This window comes from Pezoporus wallicus, unplaced genomic scaffold (genome assembly GCF_028554395.1).
Source record: "Pezoporus wallicus isolate ANWC-B61680 ecotype Strahan unplaced genomic scaffold, APGP_CSIRO_Pwel_v1 contig_4722, whole genome shotgun sequence".
Classification (NCBI taxonomy): domain Eukaryota; kingdom Metazoa; phylum Chordata; class Aves; order Psittaciformes; family Psittacidae; genus Pezoporus; species Pezoporus wallicus.
The window spans coordinates 7941032-7960166 of record NW_026641840.1 but is presented as its reverse complement, the minus strand read 5'-3'; the positions used below and the strand labels follow the sequence as shown (position 1 = coordinate 7960166).

Here is a 19135-nt window from a genome sequence, read left to right as displayed (position 1 = left end):
GTTCATAATTATCAGGAACAGGAAAAAATGTTTTGAGAAACCATATAAAATTTCAGGGTTTTCCTAAAATTTTATATTAAGTCTATGCTATACATGTAGTATGAAAATGCAGGGAAAGAGTAGAAGACCAATTTTCAAATACTCTTTAAACATTTCCTATTGTTAACAAGTATGCACTTTGCATGGACTTTCCATTACGTGTTTTATGTAGGTAGTGGTATTTTTAAATTCACAGCACGATGCAGTCATATTTTATGGCACTGAGTAAAAACAGAAAGTATCACAGCATTTTGAGGTGCCATATTTGCTCTTTATTTATTTGACTCATTAAATTAAAGCCGCATTTGTTCATAGTTCTGTTAATATAATATTTAATATTAATATAGGATACATTATAATTTATATATTTTTCTTAAAGTATTTGATAAACTTTTTATCCCATTCTTAATTGTATTGATACTAATTTGATGGAAGCCAAGGGAAGTCTGCATTGTTTTCCATTTGCGAACAATCAACCATTTTCCTCAGTGAGTATGAATAGTCTAGTTAAGTTAGGCCTACTGACAGCATACGTGCTTTTCGTGTTTACCTTTTGCAGATCCCTTCGATGTAATCCATGGACCACAGGTTGAAAACTAGTAGTTCACACTGCAACCAGTTCTGCTGCTGCAGGCTGTGGCCAGTCTGTGGCAAGTGTATGCACAGACTGATTAGCACAGTGAATTTGAATTGTCATTTTTTCAATTTTGACTCTTATAAGAAAAACACTGATAATACAAAGAGCATCTAGTCTGTGGCTGATACAGTGTAGGACTGTTTGCCATGGCAGGACTTGGCACCACACTGGCTTGCTAAACCAGTTCCTACCAACCTGGTTTCCTGGAGTGATTGACTGGTGTCTAATATTTCACCTGTTTATATCATTACAGGAATATTAAAAAGTAAAACCACATCATCTTGCCAAGTCATGTTGATACAGCCTTTCAGTTAATGTTGGAAAAAGGACAGTGGATTCTTCTAAACACATTAAATAATATAGTTATATCTCTTCAATATTGTCAATATTAATACTATCACTTATCAATATTTATCAGGTGGTGAAGCTTGTAGATTTCATGTCTGACCTGAGCGAATTTCACTGCAGTTTTTCTAAGCCAGTAATTATATTTGCAACATATGTTTTAATATAATTTCACAGTTGTTATTTTTTTCTTAACTGTAGGTAAAGAGAGGGCATCAGGTCAATCACTGAAAACATCAAGAGATGCATCGCCTTCAGGCTCCATAGCAGTATCCTCATCAAAGGTGAATTTTCTTTTCAAGTATTTCTCACCATGGTTTCAGATTATACACTGGTTTGGGAATTTTTTTCCTCAGTTGGAAGGAGATAATGTATGTAGCTGTTAAGGAAAGAAGCATCCTGAATTGCTCTGCAGAGGATAGGTTTCCCTTATCTGACAGGAAGGTGTTGATAGTGCTGTCTGTCTAATCATGACACTGACAGACCTTTTTGTACTGTATTCACTGTCTCTTTTTAAGAGAAAGGGAATTTTGTAGGTATTTAAAATTGTCTTTTTCCAAAGTCTGGAGTGTGCTAGAAAAGGAATGGCAAGGACAAAAATGGGGAAGCAGTCTTAGGACCAGCAAATGAATTGGACAAACCTATACTTGCACTGAACTCCATCATTCAGTGATTCTTAAACTGTTACTGGATTTGGAAACTGTGTGGGAATCTAATGTGAATAGCAGAATTGACTTAGAAGCAGGGTTGTTTGAGGATGTGGCAAGAATGATAGCATTTACTTGGGAAGGGAGCCATATTGCAAGGTAGTTTGATAAGTGTAATTTTATGTTCTAAATGATGCTGTTTAATTTCTCATCAAATCTGTGGGCTGAGCACCAACTATGTGATCTTGCTAATTAGTTAAACGGACAGGCTAATAAACACTGATGAACAAGCAGCATTCAAGATTGTTGTGGCAGCAAAAACATTTTCAAATCATAGGCTGCTTGCCTGTAAACTGTATCTGAGGTTAAAATGAACACTTCCATTGGAGTATTTTCTCTACATAGCTGAATAATACTTTACTGAGAAAGAAACAGTGCATTATATTGGTCTAAGTAAATAAGGCCCTATTAGAGTCACAGAATTGTTAGGGTTGGAATGGACTTTTGGAGACCATCTAGTCCGATGCCCAAAAGAAAGTAGTATTTGCTCTAAGTAGCATGATGTACCAGCCTGGTTCTTGACGTCTTTTTAATAAAAGCAGTGGATTGCTTAAACAAAAAAGAAATCAGAAGAAAGAAAGGTACTTTTTGTTGTGAGAAGGTGAGACTGAAGGAAATAATTAGGTGGGGAAAAAAACAGGCTTTGGTTGTGCTGTCATTCCAAATACTTATCCCTTATGCAGCTCTTTTAGAACTGCTGTGCTAGGCATTAGCTAATTGCCAATGTCCTTAAGGGGGGAGGCAAGCGATATATTTTCAGTGATGTAAACAAGGAAAGCAAGATAAAAGCTGTTACTCACAAGTTGCGATGATTTGGATTAAAAAATAAACTTTATAATTAGTTCACCTGTTTTGTTTACAGACTCAGCATGCTACAGCTTAATACCAAATCCTTGCTTAATACAAACCTTTGAGAACAAGGAGATATTGCAAAATCTTTTGCACTTGTATTAATGTGCAGTGTGTGCTTAAACTGTGAAGTATTCTTTAAATGTTTTGCTTTCTGCTTCAGTCAAGTCTTATCTATTCTATATTGTGGGGTTTTGCCAGCACTTTGCGTATATCTGCTGGCAGCGGAGATCCACTTGATGTAAGCTACACAAAATGAAACTTTGATGGAAATCGTTTCCCCATACAACATAAGTATTTATTGGGTATGCATCAGCTGCAGAAATGGAAGCACTTCAGTGACCTTTTATTGCTTTTCTCTTGAAGCCTCCAAATCTGCCTTTAATGTACTGGCCTGTGTCAGGGGAGACTTTTGGGATGATGGCTGAATTACACTAACCAGTTCAGTTGCATTAGTGGTTCAGTTATACCAACAGAAGTAGTCTTGGCAAAACATGAGCATCTCTAGCGCCAGAATCTTATAATCTTCTTAGACTTGAGATAAGAGTTATATATTTTATAGATTAAAGGAGATAACGTCCAGTGCTCCAAGTTATAATTTAGCTTTGAAATACTTACAAAGCTATATATGCCTCTGTAGCAATATCTCTTTTCACTGTAGTAGCTATATGCAAATCTGAAAAGATATTCTTATCTGTCTTATAATTAATTTTTTTACATATTCATGCGTGTGAATTAACACATGTGGGTGCTATCTGATCTTAACCACCTGTTTAATTGACTATGGTATGACATCTTTTGTGTTTTTCTTTAATAGCTGTCTGGACTGCAAGCCTTGAAGGCTGTATCCAACGTTATTAGAGCAAAAGGCAGATGTGTGAGACAGGGAAAGCTTTGCAGCGAAGATAGCAGAAAACTGACAGTTTTTTTCTGTTCTTATGCATAAGGTAACAGAAACAGGAAAAAAGATACCCCTGTTTTGAGGTTGGGGGAAGTTTGGTTGGGTTTCAGACGATACAGGATAAGTTGTTCATTTCTTGCAAGTTTGCAGCTTAAGTAGCTGCAGATACTGTTCTCTGAGAAATATGTTCCTGTTGTTCACTTGTAGTGTACCTGTGGAAATACCATTCCTTTATTACATAAAACGTACTCGGTATTTTTAATACATATTTATTGACATGCAACTTACAGAATTAAATTTATTGAGATTAAATTAAACAGATATTTTGCTCTATTCCAGCAGGTACTAGAGTGGTTAGTTTCTGTTTATGGCTGGGGAAATACTGTAGGTCATGTGAGATTTTATTTGTCTTTTATTTGTGCAAAACTGACAGTGACAAAGGTACCGGTCTTTTTTGTATTTTGTTAGTGTTGGCCAGAGCCACATTTGAGGAAAGGGAGAGATTCATAATAGAACCACAGTACAAGAGTTTTTTGGCAGCTACAGATAGGTAATGTTAAAGGTAAAAGGCATACTATGGGAAATGAGAACGTTGAGGAGAGAAAAAAACCTTGGCAGCAGATAGTTTCTAGTGAGACTAGTGTAAGAATAATAGTGTAGTTTGGAAAGGTGAGCTGGGCAAGTTATTCTATGAATTATACTACTGTTTTCTTTGAAGAGCCCTTTTTGTTCCCCTGCACATTGAACTTCATCGCCTCCTGACTTTGCTGGTTATAATTTTGTAGTTTACAATAGTAGAAAAGAGGGATTTCTGTTTGAACGTTGTGTTGCACTTCTCTTCTGGAACCGGTTAAATGTGGTGTCCTTATGACACTGAATCCTGGAAGGATTCTGTGAATCATATACTAATGCCATACTACAGCACAAAGAGATGTTTGGGTAATATTTTACTTGAGGTAAATACAAAAGGTTTGAAGATGAAGCAGTCTTGTAACAGTTCACAAGGTTTGCTTCTGATGGCCATTTATGTAATTTAGAATGAACTAGTGATGAGAGGGGACAGTGTTGGGGTTTTTTGTTGGGGTTTTTTGTCCACCTGTTTGCTGTGATGGAACTGACATTGGGTAGAAATTGGGACACTTTTAAGGCAGGAGGATTTTTGTATCTTTTTTAGATATCCATCTTACTGTTGTAGGTTTTAATACTAGAGTTGTATAGATTCTTGGATGGATGTTTGTTGATTCAGAGGAAATACTGACATAGTAGTAACAAGATTTGTAAAGCTGGCTGTTCCTGAACTGGTTTTGGTACCTGAGTATTTGTCATCTGTTTCTCTGTTAGTAAAAGCCAAATTGAGCAAAATTAATTTTTAGATATTATAGCAGTATTTCAGTCTGAAAAGGTGGATTAAAAGGCTATAAAGCCATGACTGACTCTATTATAAATGATCAATGTTCCCCCCAATAAAAAATAATGAATTTTAATGGAAGCAGCTCTGATCATTTAAAGTATGTGTAAAGTACTTCGTGCCTAATTAGCTCAGGTTTTACACCCTACACAGTATTTAATAGTTTAAATTAGTTGCAACTTTTCATGCCTGAAAACCACATTGAGATATTAGATCCCTCCACACTTGTATCTGACTTCTTAGTGTCCATTTGATCCATGTCTCCTTAAACTCAATTGGTCTCAAATAATTTTTCTGCTGTCTCTGTCCCATGAATTTAATAAAACTGATTCTGAAAGTATGGTGCTTTTTTTAACATTTTACTGAACTTCACTGATTTATCTTTGTGGTTTTTCTCTCTCTTTTTTTTCTTTTTTTTCTCTGCTCTCTCTCCAGCCACTTTTCTTTTTACAGAAATAAGTCAGCAAATGAAATAGCTTCAGCTTCCTTATTTCCTATTTTAAAATTTTGAGGGGATCTGAAAAACTGTTTCTATTAGTTTGGAAGGTGTTTTGCCACGCGTAAATATATTTCATGTGAAACCTTGACTGTAATGTTCTTGTACAGGCCTCGGATAAGAGCAACAGACCATCGGAAAAGGAGCTTGCAGAAGCTGCAAGCAAGTGGGCAGCTGAAAAGTCAGAGAAGGCCGATGAAAGCAATGTACCTGAAGCAGAGTATGAAGTAAGACAGGATTATTAATCAATTTATTTTAAATTGTTACAATAGCCTCTTGTTTTTCTGTACTCTCCTGAAAGGCACGTTTTATAATTTACCCCTCGATTTGTCTGCATATGCTCTTAAATGTTTGTTGAAAGTGAATGAGAGGGAGACTAGAGCCTTGTGATTTATTTATTTAAGAATACGCAAAAACAAAGTAGGTTTTGTTAGTATAATTTAAATTCATGTTGAGTTACAACTGCCAAAATAAGGCTTCAGCTCTCCCAGGAATTCTCCAAGGAACCCTTGCACTAGTGTAAATCTGTATGCTTGCTGAACTCCTTAAAATTAGCGAGGGACTTCTGAGTCAAAATACAAGTGTACTTATGAAACATAAGACTAGTAGAGAACCTTTGGTATACTGAGTTCAGTTCCATGTCATGTCAGTCTACTGTGTCATTTATTCTTTTCCAGAAAGCACTTCTCCTCTATATTAAAAATTAACCTTTTGTTTTGGTACTGCAGTGGATAGATATTTTTTCCCCAGAACTTTTATCATAGAATCATAGAATAAGTTAGGGTTGGAAAGGACCTTAAGATCATCTAGCCATTCCAACCCAAGGTTCCCAGGGATGGAGCATTTACAACTGGGCAACCCATTCCAGTGCCTCACCACCCTCACAGTAAAGAACTTCTAAAAGTTTTAACCATGCAGTCCACCCAAATATATGGTTCTCATATCACCCAAGACCTCGTCCAACCTGTTCTTGAACACTGCCAGGGATGGAGCATTCACAACAATCAATACTCAATTCACAACAATCAATAATCAGCATTAATGAATTGCTGGTTAATAGCCATTTGTTTTTACCTGTCTTCTACCCCTTGGTATATTGAACTGTGATTATAGCCCTTTTCAGTCTTTGTTTTGTTATGCTGTTCTTGGATAGGATGTCATGGATTCTGCTATGTTAGTGGATGTTGTATTTGTCATTTAAAACAAACCAAATGTCATGTAATGTCTTTTTGTAAACCAGTCTGTTTTAATTCTGTGATCCTTTTATCTTCAACTTTACCTTTGCTTCAGGCACTCTTAAAAAAAAAAAATAGTACCTACTCTATGAAATTACATGTCTTAAACATCACAATTAATGTGTATTTTATATTTGTTGGCAGATAATTTGAGGGAAGACAAAAGCATCTTGGGAAGCATCAGATTTCCTCTTTGTGTTTCGCACTCGTGGAATTTAAGGGCTAGATTAGAGAAATCAGCTCGCTGGATCCATGTTCATATGAACTTTTAAGTCCTGTCCATTGATGTTATATCTGAGTGCACCAGCAGCTTTTTGATCCTGTATGGGAAGAGCCAGTTAGATAAATTAACTGTTCATTTCCCTCCAGGAAAAATAAATCTGAAAAAAAAAGGAAGTGTGAGGTAGAGGGAATGTTAGGGCCTGGAGTGAGGAAAAAGAAGCAGCAAACTGTTCCAAACATGAATACCATATGGAGGAGAACATACGCGTGGACATTTCTGAGAGGTTCAGGAGAGTAACAGTAAAGAGAAATGTCACTCCTGTTCTTGGTGAGGGGAAGGTAATGTAAGGGAGAAAAGAACAGAGTGAGCCATATAGAAAAAAGTTGTTTAAAGCTTCCACTGTGCCTCAGAGAAAATTGCAGTGGCAGAAAGATTCAAACTAAAGTAATTTTCAAAATGAAGCAATTGCAGTTGGTTATGGCAGAGTCCAAGATGATTTATTGACTCAGAAAGCACGCTGTAGGAATGCTAATGAAGGAGTGAAGTGTATCATTCTGAGTCCTTGAAGAAAGGATACTTCTCACCTTGATTAGTAGTAGGCTGTCATGTATGAATTGCAACACTTTTCATCTTTTTTCAGTTTATTTTACATAGTTCTTAGTAGCTAAAGTTTGCATTGCACTGAACTTTTTAGCAGCCTTCAATCAATCTCAGGCATTTCATGATTTGCTGCAATAAGATTTGGGATTCAGTCTTAATGGTTTATATTGCTGCTAAATTCTGAGTAGATGCTCTTAGGACCACTTAAGCTTTTTTTCTTTAGGTCTGATGCTTTTCTTTTTGTGTTAGTTTATGTCTTAGGACTCTTCGCCTCTTTTATTTTGGAACAGTAGAAAATACTTTTCTGCATCTGCAATTCTCAAATCTGATACTCCCCCCCCCCCCCCCCCGCCCAAAACAAATTACTACTCTAGAATTCTCTTGCATAATACTGGATTTCAGTAGGCTATGGTAATTTCTTCTCCTTTCTATCTTCTTTATAGACCCCTTGGAGTGGGAGGTTTTTTGCTTTTGGGCAGGGATACTGTCTTAATTTCTGTTTTAGAGGGAAGTTTCTGGTACTTCAGTCAGATTTCCCATCTTATCAGGAATCCTCTATGCGATCGTTGACTTTTCCTTTACAACAGGTATCTATGTGCGTTTGATAGTAAACCTGTGGTCCTGAGTGCTGCAAGAGTTATTTCTGGCAGCGTTTTGATTTCATTGATGCCTGTTTACCTTTGATTTTGTTACTTTTATCCTTTCCCAGAGAGCTAATCCCACTTTGATTGTGGATTTTTCTTGCTAGCTGGTGTTCTAAATATCACATGTACAAGTTAGGGTGGCCTTCCTTCTCAGTGGAAGGGCGGGTAAAGGTTATTTGACATCATTGTCTTCATACAGTTAACACTGAGTCACAGGTTTTTTATGATGCCATATTTTCTACATTCTTAAAATCTATATTTCTGTATATGTTAGATAGTAGCAATAATGCTTCACTGGTAGTCTTGATAAGCAAACTGAATAGCTAGCTGAATGACTGTATTTGGGTGTTTAGTTTTGCTTTTGCACTTTGAGGTTTTTATTTTGCTTGTATTTTTTTAAGGCTGGATCTTCAGCTCCGTTATACAGCGAACAAACAGAGGAAGCAGAAACAAATATAACAGACAGCACAGAATTATACGAGGATGGTCAGCTTCTTGGTCGCTCAAAAGCAATTGCAACTAAGACGAAGGAGATTGAACAGGTGAGTCCTCTTGGCATTTTGTCACTGATACAGTACCTGTGTAATGGTTTGATCAGCTAGAAATATGTTGATTTATTTTTTTCCTCCTTCTTGGAGCATAATGTGAATGTAATCCGATTTCTTGAGATGATGTGATGGTAACATCTCTATCTATTTAATTCTGAAGCAGCATGGCATTTATCTGCCTGTGGGAATTAATGGTAGTTTTCTTAACTTACATGCAACACCTGCTGTTTTACAGGCCAAGAAAATTACTTCTATTTTGAATAATTATTTTAAAATCACATATAATACACATAATTTCAAATGTAATTAAAAAGTAAGGCTTTATGTGAGACCAAATTGTCACAAATTACTTTTACACAGTAATTTCATTAAATATGTACATTTTGGGATTGAACACTAGAAGCTGCCTGTTGGGTTTGGGGGGTTTTTTTGGTTGGTCTTTTTTGTTGTGATTTTTTCGGGGGGGGAAGGCTTGTTTTGTTGGATTTTTGTGTTTTTTAAAAAATAACTTTGAATCTCAGTGTCTTCAGCATTCTCTGAAGAGTAAGAGCCTTTAAATTCTGTTTTGACTCCAGTGTTTTACATTTCAGTGAGGGAGGGATATTGTCCTGAAAATTTGTGTTGTTCTCTCTGTTGTGTTGAGTACTTGGGAATTGATTTAATACAAAATAGGATTTCTGTTCCTCTTGTTATGTTGAATTTTTGAGGAGGTTCAAGGGAAATTTGCTTGTACATTAGTCTTTAATATGTCACCTCACAGTAAGGAACTTAACTACAGTTATCTTCACTTGTCATAAACAATAAAAGTGGGTTTTTTCCATATTTCTGTTATTTTAAATGGAGATTTTTCTGATGCGATCTTTCTGACATAAATGCAGTTATACCCAACTCTGGAAATTGTGTTTAAAGTTTATAATTTGGGTGGGAGAAAGCGATTACTTTCTTCAAACTTGCTCTGATTTACAGTGTTTTGAGTGTATGCCTGGAGTGGGTGGAAGGGAATTACAGATCATTTTTCCCCCTCATGATAATCTTGTAATAACATCTTCAAGAAAACGGGTCTCTAGTCTTGATTGAGATAAGCCTATTCTAGGTCTTTGTTTTCCATCTTATGCCTGGTGTCCTTTTTTCTGTTGCCTGTGAGCCCATTTCCTGTGCTGTAACACTGTTTTTCCTTTCTTTATTGACAACTTGAAAAACAACTTTATACTCAATTTGGTTTTCTGTTTTTTTTTTTTTTTAATGTTGGCTTTGCATAACCGTGTTCCTGGTGAACATGGCTTTGCCTGTGTGCCGGGTCTTGCTGTATTCGAGTTAACCAGAGTGTGCTGTAACTATGGGGGTCATGATGCAGTTTGTTTATCCTGTTGTGTCTGATCACCGGGTTGTGCATGGCCTAAATCAGCTCTGCCAGATGCATGAATTTAGGACTATTTAAAAATGACGAACTGAAAAAACTAAAGATTAGGACCATATTTAAAATAAATAACAATTGTGATTATTTACTTGATTCACCTGATGCTGGTGAATCTGTGATTGGTTTGTTTCCCCTAGGTCCTAAGGACAGGCTTGTAGTGAAAACAGATGAAAACTTGGGCATAAACCCCAGATGTTGTTTTCAGTATGACCTAATGTTATTATGTTTGGTAGGGTTTGCACTTATCACTAAAGAAATCTAGACTATGTTCTGTAAAACAGAATAGTTTTAGGAACTTAGCTCAGAGACGCTTGAGGAATAACTTAGAATCATAGAATCATAGAATAGTTAGGATTGGAAAGGACCTCAAGATCATCTAGTTCCAGCACCCCTGCCATGGGCAGGGACACCTCACACTAAACCATGTCACCCAAGGCTTCGTCCAACCTGGCCTTGAACACCGCCAGGGATGGAGCATTCACAACCTCCCTGGGCAACCCATTCCAGTGCCTCACCACCCTCACAGGAAAGAACTTCTTCCTTATATCCAATCTAAACTTCCCCTGTTTAAGTTTGAACCCATTACCCCTTGTCCTGTCACTACAGTCCCTAATGATGAGTCCCTCCCCAACTTAAAAAGATTTGTATTTAATTTCATAGAAGCAGTTTCTCCTGTTGTTGATTTGAATATTGAAGCTGTCAGCTTCTAAAGAATTAAAATAAAATTTTAGAATGATACTGGAAGCATCTTCAATACATTTTATTCAACTGAACAAGATTCGTGTTTTTTTTATGAAAGCAGGTACTGTGAATTTGTTGAGAGCTAGATAAGATATGTATTTAATCATTTAAATTTAGGCTGTAAAATGACTTGTGTTTTTCAGATAAATGCTTAAAAGTAACTCATGCTTCAGCAATTAAAAAAATCCAGAAAATTTTTGACAGTTGTGAAAATTATGATGGTTTTCATAATTGTGAAATACTGTGAATCTTCCTACTCTATATGGAAGCAGTCGCTGGAGAAAGGTACACACTGTTCCCTTGACTTTGAGTTGTCAGCATCTAAAAGTAAATGTAGTTTAATTCTGTGTGGCTTGGGTTCTCTGCCTTTGACAAGGAATGAGAGAAGGTGCAAAGAGCGGAATGGAAACTAAATCTGAAGTCCTGTGGTCCTAAAACATAGTCCTGTGGTCCTGTGGCTTATAGAAGGTTCTTTGGGTTAACTTCTCAATATTATTTATACTGAATTTGCTGCTGTTTAGCTGAAAGTATGTTTCTGATTTTTGCACAGTGAAAATTAGTCTTTAACATGCAAATTTGGTATCAGTAGTCATGCTGCATTGTTTGTATAGATGTAACATTTGACTCTTAGAAGTGAACTGTAGGCTATAACATGTTTTAGGAATAGGAAGTCTGACTTGAAATATAGAATACATTTTTATGAAAGTTTTTTCATAATACGTTTCTGATTATTTGTCTTGAGGACTCAAATAACAGCAGAAAAAACTTTAGCTCTATGGCCTTCTTTTCATTCCGGTGTTTAAAATAGCTTCTGATAACATAGTTTTAATGTATTCTTTCTGGTACGTAATTTTCTTATTAATAAAATACTGAGAGTTGAGCTGCAAAAATGGTGAAGCTGCAATCCATGTGCAAAGCAAGATTCCCAAAAGATTGGTTTTCAGTCATCACTGGACAGCTATTGAGGTGTTTAAAGTAACTAAATAAATCAGGGTAGAAATAACTAGGTATGTGCCTAAGCATTGATGAGCTCAGTTTGAGAAAGTGAGACTTGATTAGGAGGATTGACCCATCAGACCTCTTGTGGTTTTGTCTCTGAAGTTTTTCAGCTTTCTCTTGGAGCACCAGGTCTTCTTGATGTTTGCTTTTCAGTTCCTGCTTATTCTCATCCTGATTCCCAGGTATTCTTGCCGTTCCCAATTCCTGATAATGCCCACTTTTCTTTGTCTTCTCCATATCCATATCCTAAGCTCAACCAGGAAAAAGAACAAAATTAACCAAATATGTACTTCATAGTATGGTACTATTTCAGGTAAAACCCCATACTGATAGAACATGTACAGTGATGCTATGAGCAAATTCATTGCTGTACAGCAAACAGGCATTCTTATGCCCTGGGCAGGAGAAAGGGCAGCTTGTGATGCATTTCTCTTATCTCTCTTTAAGAAAAAACAGAAAAAAAAAAAAAAATCCCTTAAGCAATTGAATGAAACATTCACTGAGGTTCTTCCATTTAAGTAAGTCCATCTCTGTATCTTACTTAATGGTTCATATCACTATTTGTGAAGTTCGCTCTCCCTTTCCCCCTAATACCATAACCACTGGCCAAATTCAGAATTTTAAATAGAATGTGATTGCAAACAATCACTCTGGCTCATCAACCAAATATTTGTTTGTTATTTATTTGATGGGAGACCTACTGCAAGCATTCACTTAAAATCATGTAATTTGAAAACGAAGTTCTTTGTGTGCTGTGACAGGACAGATGTTATCAAACAGTTGCTGGTTGCTATTTGCTGTTAGTGACTGTCTTTTAAGAGTCTGCAGTTGCTTTGCAAGTATTAACTGAAGCTGACATAAAGAGAGGAGAATAGAAGTGCTCATGGATAAAGGCTTGGGAAAATCCAGACACTGTTTGAACAGAGCCAAAATTATCTGTGTGACTCCCAGCCTAGAAAGAAGCATATGCTTAATTTGAGGTCTGACGATATTACTTGGGAAGGAAGAACATGGTTGAAGATGCGTGGGAGCTCGAGACCATTGCTGAACTGGGACTGGAAGTCTCTGGTCTCATCTTTGAAATGACAGGCATAGTGACAGTATCATGGAAGTGTCTAGGTTTGATGGGACTTCACCTGGGCCAATCTTCTGAAACAGGGCCTTAGATCAGGTCATTCAGGGCTCTGTCAAGTTGAGTCCTGCATATTTCCAGTGAGGGAGACTCCAGTGTTTCTCTGAACAGCCTGTTTTGGTGTTTCACTGCTGTCTGTGAGCTCTGCTGCCATCACAGCCCTGCATGCTATTCTCCAGAACCTGCTTGCTTTCCACCAATGACAAGGTTTCTGCTCCCTGCTCTTCTTGGCAATTTCCTGTCTCCAGTCTTGAACTGTGGACTCCCAGCTCCTTGCTGTGGTCCCCAGCTTTCGGGTGGCCTCACCTACCTGTTGAGACCAGCTCCAGCTGCTCACAGCTGCCCTTAGAGAATGGTTGAGTTCCTGGCACCCTCTGGCTATGCAACTGTGGTTTGTAGAACAGGATCTTTCCTGGCGCTTCCACAAGGCAGGTACTAGGAAAAGTGATCCCTGCCATCCCAGTACATCTTTTCTATCTTTGTGCCTCTTTGCATTGAATGAAAATTCTGCAGCATTAATGTGTGTCTCATGCTTTAATATATCCCCTGAAGTAGGGTCTAGATCCTGTTGTGGTCTTTGATTCTCTGTGTGTAAGCAATCAGAAACTTTGGAGAGCTTTTAGAAACAAAAATAGTGAAGTAATTAGCTTTCTGTTTGTTTGGGTTTCCTTGTGCCTTTGAACATGCCTTTCCCTCTTTCTGTATGTTGTCTGAGTATGGTGAGGTTGAAGCCCATGAAATAGGTGTTTAAAAGATCGGCCTTGGTGCTTGAAAATAGTGTAGCAAGACCTTTGCATTGGCATATCAAAGTCAATGAATGTCCATAGGTTGCTGTTGTAACAATTTCATGCACTTTTTTTAATTATTATTTTTGTGTTTAATGACATTAACATATAGCTTTGGAGTTGTTTAGTTTCTGGTTCCATATAGTTAAGGATCAGATTATGCTTTGAGCATGTAATGTGCTGAAGTGTGTTTTCTTTCGGAAGTGATGACAAATATGTCCCTGGTGTTAAATTCACAATTGGAGCAATTCAGCACTGGTGTTACACAAAAGGCTATCTCTTTGTTGTTCCTTTATGAGAGTGAGTAGCAGGGATTCTTGAAATGTCTTATCTTGTCTAGACATCAAGTCTGCAACACTGTGTTAATTAATCCATTATTATGTGTCCAGTTTCTTAAACACTGCATATGCAAGTTGAAGTGACACGGGTTACCTCTGAAAATCTATTATTTTCTGTAGACAAATTTTACCAAAATGAGCCAAGTACCTTCCCTGATTTTGGGAAAAATAAACTTCTCAGTTTCTGAATGAGATTTGACACTCGGACCTCAATTTGTCTGTTACCACAGAGCTCTGGCATCCAAGAAGAAAGTGTAGGGATTACTACAATCATGAAGGCTTTTTTTCTCAGTGGTATTACTGGCTGACTGGTTACCTTCTGTTCAATATTTTTAAGTATCCAGCAGAATAGTATTTTAAATACTTAAACTTTCTCATTAATTGCTTGTTTGCTTGACTTTGTAAATAGTACCTGTTAGCAGGCCTCAGTAGTATTAATGAACTGTTACCCTAATTGGACAGCCTACTTGTGGAAGATGCTGAAAATCACAGATTTTTCTAAAGCTTGCATTTGGAACTTCATAGATGTGGTACAGAGAAAGAAGGAAAAATGGGTGTGTGGCTGAGTGAATGGTCTGTCCAGATTCTGTTTCTAGATCTGCTGTCTAATTCCTTTTCTTTTTTAAGTAAATTACTTAAATCTTTGGCCTAGCAGTTAAGAAAAACAGTTAGGTTTTAGCAGTTTCAGTGTGTGTAGTTTCAGAAGAAATGTTTTTTGTTCTCATGCTCTGTAGAGCTCTGCTCTCAGATCTCTTGTTCTGGTAGTATCTGTCTTTGTGTGTATTTAACACTTTTTAATAAAACTGTTCTCTGGAGACTGACAACTCACAGTGTGAAACTTTACCTAGCTAAAAATTTTTGGGTTTAATATCAGGTCATACAAAGATAAGGCATTTCTGTCATGCTAGTTATGATTTCTGTAATGTATAGAAGTATACTGCATGCCTTCCTCCCTGCGCCTAACCCCCTCTGTGCCCATTGCTAGCTTTATAAATTCTGGATATTAATGTTAGATTAAACATTTAAGTTTTAGAGGTTGTGAGAAAATAAGTGAATGAATAAACTGCACTAATGGGAATCCAGGTAGGAATGAAGGAGGCTGTCAAAGCTGGCCTTGGATGATACACCTTTTCTTTTGACTTCAGCTGAGCCAGGGAAATAGGTTACTGTTCCTTAGGTTAGCTTGTTGGTTGCTCATTTCAGGCAGAATTGTCTAGGTTAGAAAAAAATCCCCTAATTAAAATATGAGTTAAGAGGTAAGTAAGTTAAATGATGCTGAAGGAACTGGAACAGTAGCTAGAAAACACATTAAAGGATTATTTCTGATTATGGATGAGGTCAGACATGCTTTGTTTCTGACAGAAGGAGACCAGACAAGAGTAACTTGCCAGATGAGAGTGAAGATGGGGAAGCTGTAGATTCTGCTTGCCTCCTAGCTTTTCTGTTGTCCTTCAAACCTTGTGTACTTAATACACAGTAGCAAGGGCTTAATGATGGACTCATCATCATCCTCAGACTAATTTGGTGTTTTGCCTTAGGCTTCTCAGAAAAATTGATGATGATTCCTTAGTGGTATCATCTGCCTATGATCTTGTTTGATCCTTTTGTGGTTTATTAGTTTCCTTATATCAGTACCCCTCTCCTTATATACAAATCATTTATTACTTTTTACACATTCTTAAGCACTTTTTCTTCCATATTAATTCTGACTTGATTTTTCTATAATCTGTTTATTCTAGACCTTATTTTTTACCATTGCAAAATCAAATCAGTTAAGTTGTTACACTTATTTGCATTGTTACAGTTCACACTTAAGTATTTTTTTTGTGCTAGGATCTTTCATTTTTCTAAATCTGAGCTGTTTGTCAGAAATCTGTGTTTTCACATTTATGAAGCTGCGAGATGGAAAACTTTTGGTTGGTGTCTTCACAGCATCATTGATTCTCCTTACAGATACATTAATTTAAAGCAGAATGTTTGTAAAAGGATGTAAAAACTTCAGGTACTTTCCTTTTCGTATGTTTGGGTCACCATGCTTTAGAAATTGCAGTCCTTCACTTTCCATTTGTTTAGCTGTGTTCTCTTTCCCTTCCATGGACATTAATGGGTTATTCGGTATGCACTGCAATGCTCATAATTACAAACTACATATGCAAAATCAGTGCAACTTATTTTACTTCAGCACCTGAAGGTATGGTTTAATAAGGAAGTGTATTACCACATTTCAGCTTTTTGCCAGCAGCTTTTTTCATTGGGAAGCTGATAAAAAGTGTTATTTAATATGCAACGCTCACAGGGCTCGTAGGGCAATATTTTTAAGAGAACTTAACACCAGAAATGTATGCATGTATCCAGTAACAGTTGGGTATTAGAGAGATTTGAATGCTTTAGGTAGAATTCACCTTTAGATTTCTATCGCTATCTTTCTGTGGAAGATTTTGTGTCTGATCATTTATTTTGCTGTGTGTTTTTTTGTTGAAGTTTGCGAATGCTGGAGACTCAGATCATTTGACGAAGGTAGCCATTGATCTAGTTTTCGATGTAGTGGTGTTACATTCATGTTATCAAGCAGTGCTGCAGCTTGCAAGATCTCAGAGGGCTGTTTGCTTAGAGACAGTCTTCAAGGGGATTGTTTATAGATATTATAATTTTATGGCAGATCTCTGGAAAACTTAAATGTGAGAGGTTAGTAGGTAGGTACTTGATCAAACTGGTGGGCTTAGTTGAAACCAGAGAAAATGTGAAAGAAGGTTGTACCTGTTTCTGTGCCCACCTGTTCAAATCTGAAAGACAAAAATCCACTTCTTGATCAGATGAAGTGCAGATCTAAGGAGCTGTCTGTTAAGTAGTATTTTTTCAATCAGCAGCTAGCAGTGATTGTTTGATTTATCATTTCTTGGTCTGTTGTGAGAAACCAAGAGAACTCAAACAAAGGGATGAAAGAAGACTTGGAAACTATAACACTGAGTAGGCTGGGAAGAAAGATCAGTTTCAAGAGATGATGAATGTCAACAGGATTGGAAGAGGCGTTACGAAGAGAAGAAACTCTAAAAATGTGTGGGCCTTGATATATAATTAGGAACTAATTATGAGAATTTACCTACTGAAAGAACTGTCAGAAGCGGAGATGCTTGGAAGGATAAGTGGAACTGACAATGGCAAACCTCCTGAGAAAGCTGAAGGACAAAACCAGGAATGATGAATTGTCTGAGTCTTGATAAAGGCAGTAGTTTCTGTGGGAGTGAGGCTTATTGTGTGTGTGGTTTTGGTGGTGGTGGTTGGGTTTTGGTGGTGGTGGTTTTAATAACTTGAATTTGATTTGGCGGATAAAGAGAGCCACCTCTCCGTCTCTGTCTCCGGCTAATTCTTGCTTTAACAGAATGGCATTGGTGGACTTGAGAGGTGGTTTTAGCAGTGTTGTTTGATTTTATTTTTTAACTGTTTTAAGGTTGGAAGATAAAACTCTCTTAGCTGGTGCAATGCATTGAGGCTTAAAGCTTTAACCTCTTAGTATTTTTTCTTTCTTAACTTGCCTCTTGAACAAGGTATCTTTTGAATTTCTGAGTAGTTTCAGCATTGCTGCTGGGGAAACCTGCTTCTTCCTGGATTGAAGCAGAATGAGAAGAGGATCAGTCCCATATACCTAATAATTAGATCTAGAAATTTAAATTGCCTCAGAAATAGCCCTATCTCAAAGGACTACTGTCTGTTCCCCCCAGCACTGATTTCACATCATTTCTATCAGTATTCCCAGTACTATCTGAGCATTGATCTTCTGAAAGTCTGGAAACGGGAATCCAAGTGGTGCTTCAAGCAGGATGTGTGTAGGGCAAGCAGAGAACAGTGTCATAAAGATTTCGTATAACCATATGTGATGATGGGAAGGTGGTAACTGAGCGAACATGCAAAAACCCCTGGTAAGTGGGAAATGAAATGTAGTGGCAGGAAGGTAGGTCACAGGAGGGACTTGATGTTTGGCGTGGGAGCTCCTGCACAGATACGAGCTTTCAGGAGGTTGGAGTAGACAGTGACAGAAGAATATCACACTGACAGCCTGTAGGTAGGGAAAATCTGCTGAAGCGTGAATCTATGATTTTATGGATTTTATGTTTTTTTCATGCGTCTTTTTCAGACTGTTGGGGGTTGATCTTAATGTAACAGAAATTGGTTTTGTAGATGGTTGTTTTGCTGGTGCGTGTAGTTTAATCCTCTAATCCATTTGTAATCCGATTTGTATGCAACACTGGTTCTTATATAAGTATGGGATCATCTGTGACCAAAGATGCTTTGGTGAGAGGTTGCATTTGTCATCTGGTTCTTACGTTTATATTCTGTATCTCAGTACCTAGCCTAATGTCTGCTTTCTTCTGACAGCTGTTTCACTGAGCAAGTTAAACTCCGTATGCTTTTAAGATGGGTAGGCTGCACTTGTTTTTAATAGCTTGTTCTGTTCTGTGAACGATAGTGCTTTGACAGCCAGCAATTGGGTAGCATTTGGAAAACAAGGAAATAATTTGAAATTAAAAGCCACAGTTTACAGAGGACTGTTACATGGGGTTTGCTCCAATTATTTTGAGTGCATACAGTATTTATATAGGTTTGTCTTAAAAGCTTGGCATAGAGGGTATTCATTTGCTCCAACATTTAAAATACAAGATAATCTTCTAGTTCCAAAAGGCATCAGAATTGGGAACTTGCTATCGGAAAATATCTTTCATTGCATAAGTTGCTTATAAGTTGCTTATGCATGTGCTTCTTCTGTAAGTTAAGATTATAAAAACATTAGATTTTTATCTTGGTGTGTAAATGACTGATGCACATGATCATTTGTCACCAACCCACAAGGATCACTTTCCTGTTTTGTTTGACTCTTATTTGCATTGATGTTGTGACTTTCAGTCCTCAGTGGTTGTCTAGACATACACTAGTATGGGTACCACAATGGCATGCTTCACAAAATATGGCAGAAAAGCAAGGGCCAAGATTCCCCACAGGACAAAGGTTATAGTGTGCCTCTCTTACCTTGGCACTTTCACTTTGAAAGACTAATAGAGTCTTATATCCAGACTTATAAAATTACAGAAGTTGAAT

The 19135-nt window shown here is 37.2% G+C and overlaps 1 protein-coding gene across 2 annotated transcripts in view; it reads left to right on the top strand.

The window, feature by feature from the left end:
- The window catches only part of PPHLN1 (periphilin 1), a 69570-nt gene that overhangs the window by 30803 nt on the left and 19632 nt on the right, over positions 1 to 19135 (top strand). For both annotated transcript variants that reach the window (XM_057425509.1, XM_057425508.1), the window contains exons 7-9: positions 1223 to 1305; positions 5493 to 5609; positions 8486 to 8626. In XM_057425509.1, the coding sequence (XP_057281492.1) occupies positions 1223 to 1305; positions 5493 to 5609; positions 8486 to 8626 (341 nt within the window). The remainder of the gene's footprint in view (positions 1 to 1222; positions 1306 to 5492; positions 5610 to 8485; positions 8627 to 19135) is intronic.